The sequence below is a fragment of the Odontomachus brunneus genome, unplaced genomic scaffold, assembly GCF_010583005.1.
Source record: "Odontomachus brunneus isolate Ranch 3 - 2012 unplaced genomic scaffold, Obru_v1 Obru_scaffold_101, whole genome shotgun sequence".
Classification (NCBI taxonomy): Eukaryota; Metazoa; Arthropoda; class Insecta; order Hymenoptera; family Formicidae; genus Odontomachus; species Odontomachus brunneus.
Genome location: NW_022639551.1, coordinates 757,800 through 779,160, shown reverse-complemented (window position 1 = coordinate 779,160; position 21,361 = coordinate 757,800). Strand labels below are relative to the sequence as shown.

Sequence of the window (21,361 nt, the reverse complement as noted above, 5' to 3'; positions counted from 1 at the left end):
TGGAGAAGCGATAACGAGTAGAAGAAAGGATGGAGAAACGTACTTGGTGTTCTAGCAGTGGTGAGACCTCCCGGTGGTGGTGGCGGCAGTGATGGAACGTAGTCTTGTTGTGGCAGTGGCGCGTCAATTACCTCGCGGGCTGTATTGAGGGACGGTGTGACGATTCAAAGTACCCCCGACCGACAACACCAACCGCCACCGGGAACACACCACACCGTATTAATTCGACGATAATCGTGACAGTGCGAGGCTGATAACAACGTGACGTATGTCGCTGCCAGGGCGAGCGTTTTTTCTCTCTGTCTCTCTCTTTTTTCCCTTTTCTTTTTTCTTTTTCACGCCTTCCAGTTTCGCGTTTTCGCACAGCACGATAATCCGAAACCCACTCGTCCTCTCTCTCTCTCTCTCTCTCTCTCTCTCTTTCTCCCTCTCTCTCCTCTCTTTCTCTCTTTCTCTTTTCCTCTCTCCTCCTCTCTTCTTTCTCTCTTTTTCGAGGCTGTCAGAAGGTAATTTACGCTTGAACTCTCGTATATAATAATTATATCGCGATGGGTGAAAAACGGCCGGCGAAATTTCAAGTGAAAACTCGTGAAAAAGAGAGGATGAGAACGGAGCATGCGCCCTACGCTTCGCGCATAGTCACATTATTATTCGACATTACGTCGTTATTGTCAAGCGAGAAATGATATTACCGGGACCCGTCACCTCGGGATAAACATGCAAGATTAATCATCATGTTCGCGAGGAGTAAAGCCACGCGAGACATAGCGGGTACGTCTCGCGCACGTCCTCGCGGATATATGATTCCCTCGATTCCTCACCGAGAGTTATTTCGAGCGACACCCCGGGTATGCCCTCGCGCATACCGACGGATAACTCTCAATTAAAGTTCTTCGCGCCGGGGAAGTCGATATTTCTCGGAGGTTGCTCTTTCCTCGGGTTGATCTTCGCGTAAAACGAGGAGAAAGAAAAGAACGATGTATACTTAAGGAATTACACACTAACGCATTCTTACTGACCTGTGGAGCTGTGTGGACAGAGTAGCAAGAGTAACACGAGGGCTGACGAAAGAAAACTACTCCCAGAGACATGCCGGAGTGCTGAAGCCATACTGTATCCTGAGAATAATCACTCATATACCTCATCGTCGACACACATACACGCGCGCGCGCGTGCGGATTCCTACTACAATTTTTGTTTTTGTTTTCTTGTTATATTTCTGTTCAAATGTCTTTACCATATCGTCAGTGTCTGTCCCGGGCGCAGGAAAAGCGAGGAAAATCGATCCGGAAGATCATCTGCAATACACGGTTTATCCGTTATTATCGCATACTTATGCACATAGACTAAGCGTTTCCACAAGAGGCTGACGAAGATCTGACCAAAAAAGAATATCGTCAATTAAACGGCCTTTAATTAAATTTGCCAAGTTCAATTGTTAACTGAACGATCTTTGATTTCCTTCATATTAATCGTCAATTGAACGGTTTTTGAATTCGTCAAAATTGATTATCAATTAAACATTTTCTGATTGAATTTGCTCGAATCAATCGTTATAATTACTTGAATCGAGACATACTTGTTCAAATCAATTACTGATAGTATAGACATTAAATATTTGTCTAACTTGTCTCGTATAGGACATTTCACGCAGCTTTCTCCGATAGAAGTCAAGCTGGATGGGACTCCGATAGAACTAGATTGTGAACAGTGGAAAGGAATGTCGTGTAGTTGCTCTTCAAATCACGTCTTCAATCCAGAGTTGTAAAAATATCAATTAAAATGTTTTCCAATTTAGTAATTGATTTGAACAAATATGTCTCGATTCAAGTAATTATAACGATTAGTTCAAGCAATTAGAGAACGTTTAATTGATAATAAATTACGGATTCAAAAACCGTCCAATTGACGATTAATATGAGCAAAGGGAATCAAAGATTGTTCAGTTAACAATTGAACTTGGCAAATTTAATTAAGGGCCGTTTAATTGACGATTGAATCTATCAAACTTAATTAAAGATCATTTAATTGACGATTAATGTGAAATAGCAATACTTGAAAAGTAAGTTAAATTTTTTCAGATTTTTTAAAGCCTAAAACAGTAAAAAAAACTTAGGCTGAGCAGAAAAGATTCAGATTGCAGACGGAGGGAATAAAAATATGATTGCAAACGGAGAATTAAATTTGCTAAGTTCGATCGTTAATTAAACGGCCTTTAATCAATTTTGCTAAGTTCAATTATTAATTTAACGCCCTTTAATTCCCTTCGCTCATATTAATCGTTAATTAAACGATATTTAATTGAATTTGTTGAAATAAATTATTAATTAAACGCTCTCTAATTTAATTGGCCCATATTAATCGTCAATAAAACACAATGATCAATTAAAAAAATAATTAATTGTTCGCAATCTTGCTTCAAACCTCTCATAAGAAACGCAGTCTATGTATATAAGTCAATAATTAATATTCATTTCAATCGCCGCAATCGATATATTGTTAGACAAATAAGTGAGTACACTTTGCGCCATCTCGAAAACGCGATCTACTCGAGATGATAGTTTCCTGTTATGTTCGACAATTGAACGTGATACGAGCGCGACGTATGGTTATATAAGGTGTAGAACCTTCGAAACTCTTGTGGAGGCATTCCAGATAGTACAGAGAATTCAAAAAGAATTCAGTCGTATGTCACCAATTCTGAATTCATTTTCAGATGCGAAAAGAATTCTTCAAAGTTCAGTTCAGTGAAAAGAATTCTTTTTGCATCTAAAAATGAACTCAGAATTAGTGGCATACAACTGAATTCTTTTTGAATTCTCTGTGATATTTGGGATAGTACGGATTGAGACAAACATAAAAGTCCTATATTGTTTTGTGATATTCGCAATAATTATCAAGATATTAATTAAAGATTTGTAAATGACTACGTGAGATATGATAAATGAGCTGTAGTAATGACGTCTGCCATCTTGTACTTGTACATTAGAACATTAGCTAAAGAAAAAAATCCTCTACCATTTTGCTAATAAACTTGTAGATTTTTTATTATTAATTAAAAAAAATAGGCGAATGGTCGCTCGCGATAATATATTAATGTTATCTAACTAATAATTAAAAATCCACAAAGTGTTATTAGGAAAAAAATAAAAAACTTTTTTGTTCAGTTTGATCTAATGTACAAACACACAATGGCAAATATCGTCATTATAGCTGATATCCCATTACTATATCTCGCGTGATTATTCACAAGTCTCTTTTAATTAATGTCTCGATAATTATTGCAAATATTGCAAAATGGTATGACTTTTATATCCACATTAATCCATATTATACCTCCATGAGAGGCTTTCAAAGGTTATTCTGGGACACCCTGTATATATCCCATATACCATTTTCTTATCTTAAAAAATTTATTTCATTGTTTGCCTCTTTTTTGTGATTATATCTATCTCAATTTCGATGTAAGTCATTTTTCAACAAGAGACGTAAGTGATATAAGATCTGTTTGTTTTCGAAGAACTTCTATAGTGTGATAAACTGGAGTGAAATAAGCATCGACATATAGGCCGGTATTCATAGTCGACTCTTATTTCAAGACCGTTTTAAGTAATGTCTTAAGATGCGAATACGGCTCTGTGATTGGTTCATGACATCTTAAGACAGTACTTAAGATGATCTTAAATATAAGATCGGACTATGAATACCAGCCATAATACTGGACGGAGCATTGTGCCGGCATCGTATTGCGGGCGTAGAAAGAAACAAGACAATGGCCGGTATTCATAGTCGAATCTTATTTCAAGACCGTCTTAAGTAATGTCTTAAGATGTGAATACAGCTCTGTGATTGGTTCATGACATCTTAAGACAGTACTTAAGATGATCTTAAATATAAGATCGGACTATGAATACTGGCCAATGTGTGGATAGGAGCAGTTTATGGAGCAACAGGACCACGATGCATTTACAATTCTATTATTTTAATTAATTTTTTTATAGCAGTAAGAATATAGGATAAAGGAAAAAGAAAAAGGTGAAATATAAAAATGTTTATAGAGTATATAAAAAGTTTGTAATATATATGTATTACACGTACAACATGTAATCACACTATAAAAACTGATGTGTTAAATTTAACATTTTGTGTCCCAAATCATCCACTCTTATTTATGTATAAATTTAACACAAAACAAATGTAAAAAGTCACATGCATAATATGTAAAAAATTAACACAAGAATTTAACACTTGAATACCGTCAGTGATTCCTAACGGTCAAATGTTAATGATTTGGGACACATGAATGTGTTAAATTTAACACATCAGTTTTTACATAGTGCATATGTAGTAACTCAGGCTGCGTTCCGAAATGCAATGCCAGTACTGAAAATCTATAGTTCATGTTACGTATATTATCGAATTTCAGTACTGGCAATAAATTTCGGAACGCAGTCTCATATGTAGTAACATATCCCAACTTTTAAGAATACGATACTGTTCCCTAGGTCAATGGAGTTAGTTCTACGGCTAGGAATACCAACAACAACGATACTGTTCCCTTTCTGCTTAGACAAAATTCAACCAATGAACAGAGAGTAGAAAGAGAGATCCGTGCCTACACATCTAGCTTTTTCTTTCTATGTCTCTCAACACGAAAGACCAAAGAAGTCTTGCCGAATGCTCCGTCCAGTACTATATGTCGATGGAAATAAGTATATTCTCTCTCATTCTAACTTACTGCACTACTTCAGATATCTTTTTGAAAACAAACAACCCTATAAGTTGCGTTTCGTAATATACGTACATTTTCTACGTAATATGAACTACAAATAAATTCGTACATAGCCCTTTAGAAAATAGATTATTCACAAATCTTCTATAATATCTCCATTATTATTACGATTTTCGCTAAATGGTATGGAACTTTTGTTTATCTCAATCCACTCCAGGGAATCGATTCTGTATCTCGAAACGAAGTGAAAATTACAAAAGTGAGCAAATATACTAGAATATTCGTAATTTCATTGGTCAGTGCCTAGAGAATGCTCACTTTTGTAATTTTCACTTCGTTTCGAGATACAGAATTGACTCTCAGGTTCTCATAAGAGATTGTGAAATCGAGCTAGGACATTCTGTGTACAGCAAGGTCTAAGGTCTAAAGTCTGAAGTTAAACGAGTCAAGAAATATCGTGTGTGATTTCCGACTTTTCCGAATCGATCGAAATGTGCGTGAGACGCGTTGTGTTATTTCGCGCGCGTAATTATAATGCTACGATCGTCTGCGATCTAGCGAGGATCATGCTACGTGATGCCACGTGCAGTGGCACGTGGTGAATATGGTTCATGGAATGTGTAGTTTTGTGATGAATGCGAATGCCACGAATCAACAAAGGATCTTGTTCGGGCCAAGAAGAATCAGCTCACAGGTAGATTTTTAGTTCCCGTATTTTTCTCGAGCAGCACACCTACACGTAAAAAATAATTCCGTTGGTGCAACCGAATTTTCAGTTGCTCAAGGATCAGGCGAGAACTCGTCTGTAGAAACAGAAAAATTCCTTTATGAAGTTTCTGTATAGTCAATCGTCCTTAGTTGCCTCAACCGAGTTCTAATATCGCTGAATGTTCAGACAAATATTTTCGGTTGCGACAACAGAAATATTAGTTTTCACAACAGAGATATCGCTTCTGATCACTTAATTTTCAGTTGGTTCCTATTCGGTTGCACCAAGATTTTTTTGCGTGTAGTAGGGGAGCCCAGGACTAGTTGGCTATCGGAGTAAGTTAGCAAAACCGGTTATTTTTTAATGAGTTACAAAATTAGGCAAGCAAGATTTTTAAACATGTCAAAGGTGGGTTTGAGACCCCTTCTTGCTTTATTCTGAAATCGATTAAAGTAGAAATAATCGATTTTGTCAATTTATCCCGGTGGTTAAATAGCTCAGACCTTCCCTAATTGGTCAACGTATAGACATAAGTTCACAATGCTTTATGCTGCTCGCGTTATATTTAACCACGTGTAAGAACTGAGACATAGTTGCGTAAGTAAAAATTGCTGAGTCGCAACGATCGCGAAAAGTTTTGACAAATTTTTGTACATGCATGTTTTTCTCAAATAAATCATTAATCCTCGTATCTAATCAGCGATGTTATATTTTTTGTTTTACGCCTTGTCCGCAACCTTGCTTTAATCTTTAAGCCGTAATAAATTGACCAACCACAGTCGATTATTTTAAAAACAATGAACTGTGGTTAGTCAATTTCTTACGGCTTAAACATTAAAGCAAGGTTGTGGACAAGAGGTTAGATCTATAGCAGTTCGCGGCCACTTCCGAATTCCCGCTGATCAGTAAATCAATAACAAAGATTTTTAGCTGATGTATTTTTTTATGGTTGTCTTTTGTATGAAGTCAATATGATTTACTTGTACACTGAGAAAAAAAACAGTTGGATTGACAAAATCGACGGTCACCAGCCATCAAAGAAATATCGCATCTATTCAACAAAATACAATGTTAATACGACAATAAGTTGCGTTGAAATCACTATATCAATATATAGTTTGATTGTCCATGAAATCATGTGGACAATCGATTCTAGTGTGTGATTTGAAGAAAACATTCAGGGCTACTTACGAAGTTCATTGCCCGTTTTTTTTATTCATAACTTTCTTTTGCAAAATAGATAAAAAATTTTTTATACAAACGTAAACAAATCGTAGGCAATCGAATACATAATTTGAAAGAGAATATGTATTATCATATATTATAATAATATTTATTATTTATTTGCAATTTGTTTTATTTTGTTTTTTTTGTGAAATGAACAAGAAATTATTTTCGGAAAAATATGAACAAATCGTGGGCTAATGAATATTGTGTGAATTTCATAAAAATTCGCATTTTAAGGAATTAATTCCACAAACCTCTGAAATATATTGCTCGAAATAATCAAGGGATAGTTTTATTGATCAGCAATCTTATTTATCATATATCTGAATTATCAAATATAGAATTCTGACAGTGATGGAATAAGGATGCTGTGAGAGATTACTTATACGTGTTTTTTATTATATAAGAAGAATACGTTGGTGACTAATAACACAATTATACAGCTAAAAAGAAAGAAAAGAAGAACATATGTAATCTAATTTAACGAGAGTTCCTCAAATTAGAGTTAGGACACATTATTTGCTATTTGTAGAGAAGGGATGAGTGAGTGAGTGAATAATGGGGACTTGCGAAATAAACAAAATTTTTCGTTTTAGGAGCAAATTAAAAAAAGAATCACATTTTATATAAATATGATATTCGTCAGGAGAATTGTCTTCATTGCAGTACTTTTTTCGAAAAGAGGTCGAAATAAAAATCAGTTAATTTATTTGAATGAGCATTGCACGAAAAATGCAGCACAAGTTCATATTTTATTTTATTATAAAGTTTTAAAGTCCTAATATTATATTACAAAATCCAGCTCTGTACTTCATTTTGCACATTTGTAAGGAAGACTGTAAAAATAGACTGATGAGTAAATATAATGTCCGCGAGGCAAAATACGAAAAAAAATGCAGATACTACGGAAAATGTAAGCCCGCTATACTAAATTCCAGCTGTTGCGTCCGCGTGAGCGATGCATTAGTATTCACGTGTGTATGGACATACAACTACGCATACAAAATGATGTTTCATACTTTCGTTACACGAGACCCAAAGTCAAATCAAGTTTAGAGTCCCTATAATAAGAATCCGGAATAAAGAAACCCCGTATATCTGATTTTTAATTGGCTTCGCCACTTTTGGGTAAGTTTCCGGTTAAAATGACGTCAAAGCTATTAGCTGATTGACAATATAAGTAAAAATTTGCTGTCCTCCACGAAGTGTGTTAAAAGAAAAACGAGTTTGTGTGTGTTTAATATTATGTAACTAATATCTTTTTTAAAAAAATCATGAATGTATAATGATATTTACAGAAATTATTCTTATAGAAATATCATACTAAGAATCATTGATAATTACTTATTTTCAGTATTAAAAATACTGGATAATAAGTAATTATCAATGATTCTTAGTATGATATTTCTATAAGGGTATACCTACATATAATACAATTTTTTAACACACACAGAGATGTGTATGGGTGTAGATTATATTAATCTACCTTTTATTACAATACCAAAATGCTTGGTTGTATTGCCAATTATTGTATTAATTCATCAGCAAAACGCATATAAAAATGTGTTGCCTTTCTTAGAAATTTAGAATGATTCGTGTCTCAGCTACGCCGATTTTATTAAAATTTTAATTAAAATTGCCGAATTTCTCGGTTTGGCCGAATTTCGATCCATATTGATTAATTTAGCACAGATTTGAAATATTTCGGTTGGAATCTCGACTAAAGAAATTTAGAATGATTCATGTCTCAGCTGTGCCGATTAAAATTATTTAATTATATTTTGTATTTAATTTTATTTCTTATGTATTTTTGTTGTACTTGTTGATGATAGGAATGAGAACATTAAAAAGTTATAAATTGTTCGTGAAACTCAAAGTGAGCCAAAATGAAAAAATATGACTTAAATATTTTTTGTACTTCTATATTTATGCCAAATTATAAAAAAATCTACATTTTGAGTAGGTTTACTTCTCAGATAAATGATTTTTCATTCATATAGAGTGAATTTTCCATGTCTTATAAGTTAATAAAATCAATAGAGTCAACTCGGATTAACGTTTTTATTTGTTGCTCATTTATTGTTAAAAAAAATTGTAAAAAAATTTGCTCTGTAAATTTTCATTTTAGATAATGTTTCGCTAAAAGAAAATGAAAAGTTAGCGGATTAATGTGTGTGTGTATATATGTGTATGTATATATATATATATATATATATATATATATATATATGTATGTTTCACTAACTTCATATCTTTTTTATCATTAGAACATCTAATATCATTCTAACATCATTAAAAAAAACCTGCAGAGCAACAATTTTACTCTTTGGCAACTGTTTAGCAACAAATCAAAACGTTAATTTTGAATTGTTATACTGGCTTTGTTTCACTAACCTATAAAACATGAATTTTGCATTCAAGAGCTTGATTCTCGAAAATATATCGCGTACGATATTTAGTGAAAAACTATAATATACATAAAATATAGCTTTTCATGAAATATAGTATGCAACATATTTTCGAGAATCAGAGTGGATATTTTCACTCGAAATTGAAGAATGAATCTGATTGGAATAGGAATACATTCGCTCTAACCGATTGAAATATTCACTATGGAGTGAGAATTCATTGCAAGCTTGAATAAAATATTCATTCTTGTGATTTCGTGGCAGTATTTTCACTATTGCTTCGAGTGAAAACATTCACTTTTCATTCATTTTGAGTGAGATTCCACTTTAAGAAATGTTGAGAGTATTTAAAAAGAATTTAAGGATCAGTGGCGCGCGGTTGCGCGCATTTTTAGTGACTAGTCTAAAGAAAAGAAAATACAAAAAGCGTAATGTGCGGTTAATTTAGTCGCCAAGGTGTTTCTTTCAAGCAACGCATCGTGTTTCATAACACCACGGTGACGATGCTGGAACGCCGTTAATTGAACAACAACGAAGTCACTATTTTTTGCCGCAATCGATATAATCGCCGGCTCAATCGACTGCGATATTCATGATTTTGCGCAGACGAGAAGACATATCTCGAGCGCGCGCGCGGGCGAATAACGTTTAATCAATTAATGTCAGTCCACGTCGCAAACGCGATAATATTACAATCCGGACGTGTCTACGCGAGCGCTATCGATTACAGGAAAAATTAATCGCGCATGAACGTATAATGCCTGCTATACGGCCAAGTTTGTTTTCGCCTGAGCGAGCGGGCTTTGAAAAATAAAAGCAACCTGCTCGCGATCGCGTGAAGTGATTTCACACTGAATTAACGAAATATCGACACGACAACGTTGCGACGGCCCGACGCACATCGAGCGATCGTTCGGCATGCCGTGTTCGAAAGGTATTTTACAGCGGTAGTCGTGGAAACGATAATAATTCGATAATGAATCCCAGCGTTTCGTTCTCTTCTCGCTCCGGGAAGCTCGAATTGAAAATTGTTGCGGCGAAACGAGAGTGCCCGCGCTCTAATCGCGCCAGCTGTACAAACAGAGAGAGAATAATAAATATAAAGTAACTGAGGCGAGACTGCCAAAATAATTTTCCATTCCACAGCGATATCGGGAGAACGAAAAATAATACAGAAAATAACGGAAATATCGAAAACAATATCACCAAAATAATTTTCCATTCCACAGCAATATTGGAAGGATAGAAACTAATACATAGCGAGGAAAAGAAACGCCCCGGGTAGACTTTCATGACACGAAATGGGGGGGTGGAAACTTTGAAACTTTTTTAATTACATTCATGGAGCAAATATTTAACTAACTGTATTGCATTAATCATTTTCATCATATAATAATATAATCTTTTTATTATATTGACGCAACGATTGATTTACTAAAAGTTGCACTCAGATTTTGTACATCTTACATGACATATGTTTGGAACAAATTTTGATAATTTTGTTATTTATTTTTCGTCATTCTACATTCAGAGAAAAAGACATGGTAGTGATAATTATATAAATAATTGTATAATTTTTGTATGTAGAATTCATGTACATAATTTAATAAAGTATTTTCAAGTTAATGCAACTTCAAAATAATTCGATAGTTGCAACAGTTACAATTTCAATTGCAAAAAATTGAATGGTTACGAAAGTTATATAGTAACTATGTAGTTCTCGTTTTCGTTCAGTTTTAGTTGTAATAAGTAAAAAATAGTTTAATTAAAGCATGTAATTAAATCTACATACAAAACTTGTAAAGGAACTTGTAGAAGAATTTAAGTATAAGGAATAATTAAATAATAAGAAATATTACAGTAATTATTTACAATATTGAAGAAAACGTGATTTTCAGATTTTTCTAAAGTATTGTTTATTCCCTTTAGTTTTTTATTTAAATATTTATATTACTTTTCTACTATTTATAGAATTTATTCGATTACACATACACATTAGTATTTATTCAAAAACAATAAAATTTTTTTTATAGGATAAATAAGATATTCTCTTTTACCCAAATAATTTCTTAATACTCTTCTAAAAACTGTCATAGAAAATTGATATTATGTTAAAATTACCATAGAATAAACGAAATCTGTAAAGAATATGTTATAAAAAACACTTTTATGATGCTAAGTTAACCTTATAAACAATTAAGCGTTATAACTTTAAGTTGTAAACTAATTTCAATGTTCTTGAACAATTTCGATTTATCTTCCAAAAATTATATATCATCATATATTCCTTATATATAATCATATATTCCCTGGTCCCTTTATAATTGTCACCTATATAATTATCATCAACATGTCTTTTTCTGAGTATATATGATAAATTCCACATATATAAACCACTCATAAGAAAGACGAAACCTTCATAAATCGACTAGTAAAGTTGCTGACAAATTTACGTACACCTGAGGCCTGATGATTTTGGAACAGCCCGCATGATCGACACGAAGCGTCAGGTCGATCTGTTCGCGCGCGCGAGTAGTTTCGAACGATGTACAGCCCGCCAGTGAAAACGGCTGGCGATGTATCCGCCACAACGGGCAGTAGAGCAATCCGGTCGACTGCAGACACAAGCTCCGCAGTGTAATCAATGGATGTCTTTCGTTTAGACAGCGCGCTCGAACCGGGCTAATCGACCAGCTGTATCACTTCTACGGCTCTCTCTCTCCCTTTCTCTCACGCTCTTTTTTTACGGTCTCGGTCTTTTCCGACGAGAATAGACAAATTTAATTTCACTTTACTCTAGCAAAAAACAATGCTGTAAAAGGGCTAAAATTTTTCCAAGGGAAATTTATGAAATCGGACTATCTTTATATCTTTTGGCCCGTTGAACTCTAATATAAACTTTAAAATTGTCCGGGAAACTTTGTAATGTTTCTACAAAAAAGCCTCCTCTTTCAGCAAATACTTTTTAATAAACGATTGACAACAGTCTTTTTTATTGATATTTTTTAATTTAACGAATGATTCTTTATCTGTTCTATTCTTCTGATCTATTCTCGCAACTTCATATATCATAGTGCAAGGGAGATAACGCATAATTTCTTTTTTTTTTTAAAGCAGCGTTCATGTGCGGAACTAACAGTTAGCTAATGGCACGCTTATATCATTATTCGTGATGTAACATAAACCGCTTTTTATTGCAACTTCTGAATTCTTTGAGGGTATATGACAACAAAAGAAGAGTAGATTTTGATTGATAAAAGATGCAAGTATATATGAAGTGATCAAGAATCATCTATTAAACTTACAAAAATATCAATAAAAAAGATATTTTTTATTCACAATTATTAATCGTTTATTACAAAATATTTGCTGAACGAGGCTTTCCTGTAAAAAAAAAGAAAAAAAACAGCATTTTCACGAAGTTCACCGAGATTTGAACTATTTTAAGCTTCATATTCGAGTTCAGCAGACCCAAAAATATAAAGATAGCCCGATTTCATACATTTTCCTCTTACAGGAAAATTTTGGCTCTTTTACAGTATTGTTCTTTTATTTCACCTTATCCAAACGATTACCAATCCAAACGTTCCGAGTGCCCTTGAAATCGACGAATTCATTCGTCGATAAATGCGTTTGTAAAGAATTTTTCTCGAAGATATAAACATTTATTAGCCGAGAAAGTACCATAGTTGTACATTTAGGATATATTTATAATGTAGAAAAAATTTCAAAAAAATATAGGAAATATTTACCCAAAGAACAAATATTTAAAAAATAAAAAATATTTATTAATGTGATGATTAATAATAGATTTACTCGCACGTCTCTATATGTAGAGGTTTTTTCTCGAAGATTCATTAAACATTCATTAACCAAGGAAGTACCATAAGATTCATCTAGGATATACTCATAAGCAGAAACAATTTTCAAGAAAACATGGGAGATGTACACTAGAAGAAAAAATATCTAAAAAATCGAAATACATGTTTACTAAAATTTAAATTATTTTATTTAAACAGAATAAACAACTATTTTTATCGAAAGCTAAGATTTAAAAAAAAAAACGTATGTTTGAAGAACGTATGTTTTATATATTAGTAGCTAACAAATAAGTAAATATTATTGTTAGTATTCATTAAATAAGTATTAAAGAATAAATATATTTCTTATTTCCTAGATATTTTTTTCTTAGTATAAAATACGTATAGTGAATTCGTCGATTACAAAATATATCTTATCAAACAATTTATTTATTGCTGTCATATGTAAATTTCGGCTTCAGTATAAGTATATCCCGGTTGCGTAATACAAGTCTTGTAAATTATTAGTGTGTTATATTATTCAGCACAAAAAAATTTCTGCGCGAATGATATTTTTCTCTGTCAAGGAACGAGAGGCGCCAATGAATGAATTCGCGAATTCACGAGTCGTCCGGTTAATTTCGCACAAACAAACAGTATGCAGCGGCACGAGGCGAGATTCGTTGATGCTGGTTGGAATTTTTCTTTTTTTTTTTTTTCACCCCCTCGCGTTCAAGTGTCGACAAACGGGGACAATCGACAGGAGGAGCGTGGTGGCAGCGTGTAGAACGCGGCACGGACGGCTAGAAAGTAGAACAGGGTATTATAGGATCAGAACCGCGCCCATGCGCTCGGAAAAGGATAGCAAGATGGTCAATAGCGGCGCCTGCGACGGTTAAACGCCGGCTTTTCTTGAACGGATCATGCAAAATCGCGTGGCACGGACGTCCAGCGGATGTCCTCGGGAATCCAGTGGATATCCCGGGGCAATCCCGACCTGTCCAAATGTCGACCGACCCTGTCCGCATTTCCAGGTAGCCGTCAACGTCGCCGCTACACGCGTCGCCGTGTACAGAAACTCAACTGTCAATTAATCAATTATGTGATGTTGAGTTGCAGTTTTCCCATCCGAACTGACAAAACAACGCGACGAGCACGTTTCGCCGTAATCGTTCTTCATCTAATTGCCCGATTGTGTCCTTATGCTTCTCAAGATAATAGAAAATAGAAATATCGGCGGATATCCTGATGTTTAAGAGTTTGATTGATGTATAATTGAAGTATTTTGGATGGCCACAAGATATCTATTCGCCGCTAGAATGTACTTCTCATCGTATTCTGAATGTTCCTTTCAATTTTGTTATTTACGGGATAGCTATTCACGTTCGTGTGTGCAAACGCTTGAGTGCGTCAAATCGATATGATGAAACAAAAAATTGACAATGATATTTTTTTATAAAAAATCCGATGAAAGGATTCGCCCGCAGGAGGAGCGCAAAAATTGCTCGTGTATTACGAGTACGCCAACTGACTCGCTTGCGTGCACGATTGTTAAATTCCACGGGGAGTAATCACGCGGCGATAGCGATCTTGAAACGGGATTGGCGACCTAGATCAATCTGGACGTGGCAAAAGCCAACAGCACCGAAAAGGATCGCGTCAGGATCTCGAGTTTGCCACGGAGCCCGTAAAACGGAGAGGGCAGACAGAAAAATCTGAGAAGAAGAAAAAAAACAAAATAAATGGAATATGGAACGTATGCAAAATTGATTCACGGTTGGCTCCGAAATCGAAATTTGGAATATGGACACCGTCGAGTCGAGAGACTGGCGCGCGACGTCGAGCTTATCGCGTCCCTCGCCGCGCGACGAGACGATTGATTTGCGTATCAATCGCCGCGTGTTTCCGCGAGATTTCCGACGATTATGCGGACCGCATTAAACGCCGCACTTTCAGCACTGACTCAATCCGTCAACGTCACGTTTATCAGTAACAACACCGTATTCATCGGTGACACTCGAGCGCGAGCGCGCATAAATCATTCACGGCTCGCTCGTGCGAAAAATAACGTTCGCACGTTGCTGTCATTATATAAGCCGAGTCGACGATCTCTTCTGACGTTAAACGCAGCGTCCGTGCACCTTTTCTCTCTCTCTCTCTCTCTCTCTCTTTCTCTCACCTCGGCAGTAAAATCTCGGCCATCCTTCTGTAGGGATCGCCGACACGCCTAACACGCCAGGAAGGGCGAGTCGACAAGCCCCGCTACGGTGAAAACTATCACACCCGCGACACACTGCGACACTGTGAGCGTACATAAGCAAAGGAGAAAAATAAAACGGACAAGAGAATGAGGAGCGCGATCTCTCTCCTGGAGGAGTCCATCCCCCGTAGAGAAAGTTGCTCTCGCGTAAATCGTTACATCTCGCGGGTATTAAATATTTCAGAACAAGGAATCTAGGCAGAGGGGCAGAAATGAAACCACGGGAAAGGATAAAGATAGATAAACATAGAGAGACAGAGAGAGAGAGAGAGAGAGAGAGAGAGAGAGGAAAGAGAGAACCGTGATTAAAAAAAAAGAAATTAAGAAATCTCTCCGAGGTGTGACGTTCTGAAAGCGCGAACCATCCCGGTCGAGTCAACACGGTGGAATCGCGATTATCCGCGCGAAGGAAGTCCTCTCCCGCTGGCTCCAGGAGTCGACGAGTTCACCAACAAACCCGTAGTCTCGTAACAACTCATCCGCATGTCGACCCGACGTCCCCGTGAGAGAAAGAACTTGTCTTCCGGAGAAACACTCACCCCGTCGCACCCAAGTAGCTGTCGCTACGTCGCGATGCGCTTCTCTCTCCCTCTCCCTCTCTCTCTCTCTCTCTCTCTCTCTCTCTCTCTGTGTGTGTGTGTGTGTGCGTCTCTCTTCCTCCGCCGAGGCGCTGTAACTCCCGCGGGGGTGTACAACACCCTTACGCGCTCGACACCCCCGACACGCCTACTGGTAGTCGCGAGAGCGCGTGTGACGAGGCGCGTGCGGCGCGTAATAACGCGGATATCGGCGGCTAATCACGCGGTGATAAACGCGACGACCCTGCATATCGAATGAGCATCCCCGTCGGGGACAACGACGACAACGACAACGTGTCGGGCGGCGGCGGCGACGCGCCGCGGTCACTCCGACTCTTGCGCGCGCCCTTATCCGTCCGGCGCGACGATTCGCGCGATTCACGGAGCGACCTCGTTCTCCTCGTCGTTCTTGTCGTCGTTGTCCTCCGACGATTTCGCGACCTTAGGATTTCTGCGGACGAGCAGCACGCGCTAAAGGAGCAGTCACCTGCCTGCCTGCGCGACACGCGCGCGCTGCTCTCCCGACGAATTGCGAAAGATCCGCGGATCCCGTGGACGCGCGAAGGTCGCTCCTCGACGGCGAGAGCCGCACTCCGGTCGCTCCGGGGGGATGCTTCCCTCGACGAGATCGGCGCGGTTCCTCGCGCACCCACGGCTCAGTCGGCGAGAGTGAACTCTCGGCGCGACGATAACCACGGCGGTTTCGATCTGTGGACGATTCGCGGAGCAAGCGTACCTCGAGTCCCCTCTCGGCGGTATTTACCCTTGCTGTCGCGGAATCACGTTCTCGCGTTAACCGGAGACCAGTCTTCGCAGGCGGAACGTCACGCACTTATCGGACGTCATCGTTTTCGTAACTAGAGCGTCGCGTGTGCACGCGCACTCTCCACTGTCTCCGCCACCCTGTCGGCAGTCGATTTGCACCCTTCCTTCTGTCGCTGCTGCTGCTGCTGCTGTTGCTCCTTGCCTTCGCTGATGTCGATTCTGTCGTGGCCGTGACACGACACCATCACTGGAGTCACGAGGAGAAGACGGAACGTCACATCAGAACGCACCCCGACCGCGCGCGCGACTCGCCCCTCCGCGAAGAGTGACTCCGTCGTTCGCCGCCGCCGCCGCCGTCGCCGCCGCCGCCAACACGCCCCAACATTGGCGACAGAGGCCGCCAAAAACAGAAGGGTGGTCGCGCGATCGCGGCCACGAGGGGGTGGCAATCGCTGGCAATTCGGAATCTCGAATTCTCCCAGCGTCCCCGCGCAGTGTTCGAGTTTCTCCTCCGTTCTCTTGGAAATTTTCAGAGAAAAGAAAGACCCGGAGATTCTAAATTCTACGACTCTGCTCACTGGAGCTTGAATTTAGCGTTTCACACTCTGATGAGAATCAATATATCGATAGTCCAATAAGATATCCAAAATCGAATTTTTGAGGAACATGTCCTCCGGTACTTTACCGTAACATTTATACCTTGCAAATTTTATCCCTTACAATAGGAAAAGTAAAAAATGCAGACGGAAAAATATCATTCTACTGCTAAGAAAAGCAATTTACTCAGTTTATTTTCCTTCTTTTGAATGCTGAATGCTACAGCCTTGCTTACAGAGTTCGAACTTCACACTCTGATCGGTGTGTCAATAGTCTAATGAGGTATCCAAAATCGAATTTTTGAGTAACATATTCTCCAGTACTTTATTGTGACATTTATCACCCCAAGAATTTTATTCTTTACAATACAAAAATAAAAAGTACACGCAAAAAAATATCATTTCACTATTAAGATATTGTTTATTTTCTCTCTTTTTCTTTTAAATAATGATTATCTTCAACAAGATACATTTGCTTGATAATAATCTTAAAATATACTCATCACTAATTTTAGAAAAGCTAATTATTATGCACTAAAAAAAAGGTATGATTTTTACAAAAATATTATAAAACTTCATAGGAGAAAAGTTGATTCGGCTTTGTGAAATAGAAAAATCGAGATTTTATGTTTTAATTTAATATTCTTGATTTAAGTACTAAACTTACTAGCATTTAGAATGCATATTGAATAACTGTCATGCTCATGATGAACTTATAATAGATTTGCTGATATACAAACTTATGAAATACTTGTAACAAATAACATTTACTTGAGTGCAATATGTATTTTACTAATGTAAATTTTTTTTAATTCATAGTATTTGTGAGAAAATGCATTTAGTTTTTGTATCCCCTCATCATAGTATTTATCTGAAATATTTTTAAAAAGTTTAATTACATTTAAAATAAAGATTTTAAAATAAAATAAAGATTTTCTACAAGTCAATTGGGATAATCTGTTCTGCCATCATATAGGAGAAAATTGATCGAATAAATTAAAAATATTAAAACATATTATGAATTTTTATAATAAATGCATCTTTTACATAATAAAGATATATTTTATAACATTCTCCTCACCGATTTCTTTTTAAGTATATATGGACAAAATACGCAATCCTGCAAATGTACACAGAGAAAATATTGCATTAAAAATTACGGTAAAATTATAGTTCTTTTTGCAGTGTTTTTTACCAAGTTAGACCATACTCTCTTTTGAAATTTTAATACATATTACTGTAAAAATAGTAAACGACCACCTACCGAATATAGAAAATATTCAAACAATTACAATAATTTTCTAGTAAAAGCCTATATATATATACATAACAATTTTAAATAAATATATCCCAACAAACACAGAATATAACTATTATATAACATAGAAGTAACACGTAATATAACGGATGCTATACGTTATTAATGTTAAAATTACATAATTTTTTTTTATAATTACAATATGTATTTTAGAACTGTTATAATTCTCTGTTATTTACAGGTTATAATTATGTAACACCAACATAACTAAAACATAATGTTATATAACAAGCGTTTATTTGCATTACATCTATGTTATATAGCATTCTTATATCTAAGGATCGGATCATTCATTAGATGGCTTCCGTTTTCTCGTGTCTTTCTCGTATGTAAAATATGATGCATTAATATATATAAGAATGATGATCACAAGATCGCACAACTTGTACTATGAAGTTCACTTTTATAGTAAAACGAAGTGATACACTTTTTGATAATGGAAATTATTATTACGATAGTAACTTTTTTCATTTGAATATGTACAGAAAGATGAAAATGAATAAATGAAAATAACTCCAATAGCATGAAATACCTGAGAACATACTGGGACACTAGACACCTAGAATAGTTCTAGGATGATTCTGGAATATCTTGTGTTATTTGGGAGCTAATTAATTTAGAATAGCAAGATATTTTTATATTATTACCTTTAGTAAAAATATTTTTGATACAAAATATATAATTATATTTTTATAAATTAAGTGATATATGAGTGATAGCTTATAATCTCTGCGTACAATTAAATACCTATAATTACTGGGAAATAATAATTATATTCCAGCTATATAACATTTTAGTAACATGTTATATTTCTGTTATATAGTTGCAATATCGTTTGAGTGGGAAATTACAACTAACGTGTATGTTACATATAACAAACATGTTATATTGCACGTTACATTCCGTTATATTATGACGATGTAACTGTTATATTATTGTGTTTGCTGGGATATAATTTCGATCATAAATTTTTGTATGGTCCAAGATATATTATAACAGTTTTTTGTTATAATTTTTACTCCAATAATTTTTTTCTTTCTGTACACATCTATGTATGCAAGGATATAGCGAAGTAAAAATAAAAGGAACTGTTGATCAGAAACGGGAGGGCGTGGATCGCGAAATAAAGTGCAGCGCAAGTTTAAGAAAGGTAATTCACATACAACTGTTTATTGAGACATGTAGAATACATCTGGTCATACACAAAAATCTTTGACACTTTAAATCAAGCTCCTAGCCCGAAAAAAAGGAACCATGTTATAACATTCGTTTTAAATTCATCATTATAATCATTATGTTTAACTACGTTTCACACTAAAATTAGGGGCAACTTGGAGAAAAAAAATTGCGGGAATTAAAAAGCAAAGCGTAGATTGGTAGAGGAGGTGAATAATAATGAATCCGATAAAACGCAAAAAAATTACAATTACAGCAATGATATAAAGAATTTGGCGGTGATAATTTTGCACGTCTGTTTAGCCGCGGAGCTGACACGTAGCGCAAAAAAAAAAAAATATGTAATATAACATGTACATGTGTTATTTGTTTCTTTTCTTTCTTTCTCGGGGGATTAGGGGCGGTTGTTTCGTCAATTGAGTGTTCAGTTTACCATCGTATGATTTCCGTCTCTCTCGTTAATTAGTGCTAAATAACATCACGTCACAAAAATGCATATTCGCAGAGGGGGGAATATAATATATATAATATATTTATATATATATAATTAAAAAAAAACACGTGGTTCGCGGGCCGCGTAACTAACGTTAAAAATCGTTCGGCCCATTTGGATCACACAACATCCGCCTGACATGTGAGAGGGGCCAACCGCGTGATGGAGCCCCGAATGAGTGATTTTACATTTTCCTTTTTCTTTCTTTCCCTCTCTATCTCTCTCGCTCTTTCTTTCTCTCTCCTTCTCTCTTTTTCTCTCCCGAAGAAAGGACATATGCCGCGAAATTATTTTAATATCGGGGCGTTGGCCGGGCAAAAAAAGAAGGGCGCGCGCGCGGCTACGGCATCGCCAGCCACAGTGTGGGTGCATTATCCTAAAATGCGACCGATAACCCCTCCCCCCCTCTCTCAGGCGCCCCAGCTGCCACAACACCGGTTATCAGAGTATAAAAGTAGAGAGGGGCGATATGGGAACGGACGCGAGAGGACGGATAGGACGGAGAGAGGGGGTGTGGGTGGATGGTTAGATAGGAGGAGGGTGAAGAGCACTAGGGGGTCAGGAAGGGGCGAGTGTGATACTTTTGGAGCGCCTTCGTAGTCGGGGCAGGGGGTCGGTGGTATCGATAAACGCTAGTACCTAGATCAGTCTAAGAGTCTCGTCACCGTGAACTGTCTCCGCTTTAGCCAAGTTATGCTTCCTTGCCCCCGCAAGCCGAACTCGCTTTTCTTATGTTTTTTTTTATTTTTCTTTTATATCGTATATCTCTGCATCTATGTACGAGTGTGTGTGTTTGTGTGTATACATATAATGTATTATATAACATTATCCTCTTGCTCTTTCCTCTTTTTTTCCGTTTTATTGGTCTTTTCTCTCTCTCTCTCTCTCTCTCTCTCTCCCTCTTTCTTTCTTTCTCTCCCTCTCTCTCTTTCTATCATGCTCTTATTCCCTTTTTTTAAATTACAATTTTGCACGGAGAAAACCAGAATTTCTTCATTTAATTATTAGAATATTATCATGTCACAAAAACCCACTCAATTATGATTAGCAATATCATCCTTATCATATTGTTAATATTAATATTATTATATCCTCGATATTATGCTTTTATAAATAGGGTGTGTAGGTAAGTAGAGAGTAGGTAGGTAGGTATAAAATATGGTAAGCGAATAATGTGTGAGTAAAAAGGGGGGTCTGGGGGAAGGGGGCACGAGAGGAATGAAAGGTAAGATAGCTAACGCAAACCGCGCTTTTCATTTCGCATATGCGGACTTTCGTCTTCCTTCCTTCTTTTCTCGC

At 36.6% G+C, this 21,361-nt stretch overlaps 1 protein-coding gene across 14 annotated transcripts in view; it reads right to left on the bottom strand.

Moving 5' to 3' along the window:
• Positions 1 to 16,833, bottom strand: part of LOC116848903 (cubilin) — a 53,172-nt gene extending 36,339 nt beyond the window's left edge. For 4 of the 14 annotated variants that reach the window (XR_004379029.1, XM_032825466.1, XM_032825473.1 and 1 more), the window contains exons 1-4: positions 16,451 to 16,833; positions 1,238 to 1,298; positions 1,020 to 1,118; positions 44 to 139 (exon numbers count right to left, since the gene is read on the bottom strand). Coding sequence is in view for 13 of the 14 variants with exons in the window: in XM_032825466.1 (XP_032681357.1) it covers positions 44 to 139; positions 1,020 to 1,110 (187 nt within the window). In the remaining variant the exon portion in view is untranslated. The other 10 variants (XM_032825478.1, XM_032825479.1, XM_032825475.1 and 7 more) reach the window with 8 other exon arrangements.
• Positions 16,834 to 21,361: the final 4,528 nt, after the last annotated feature.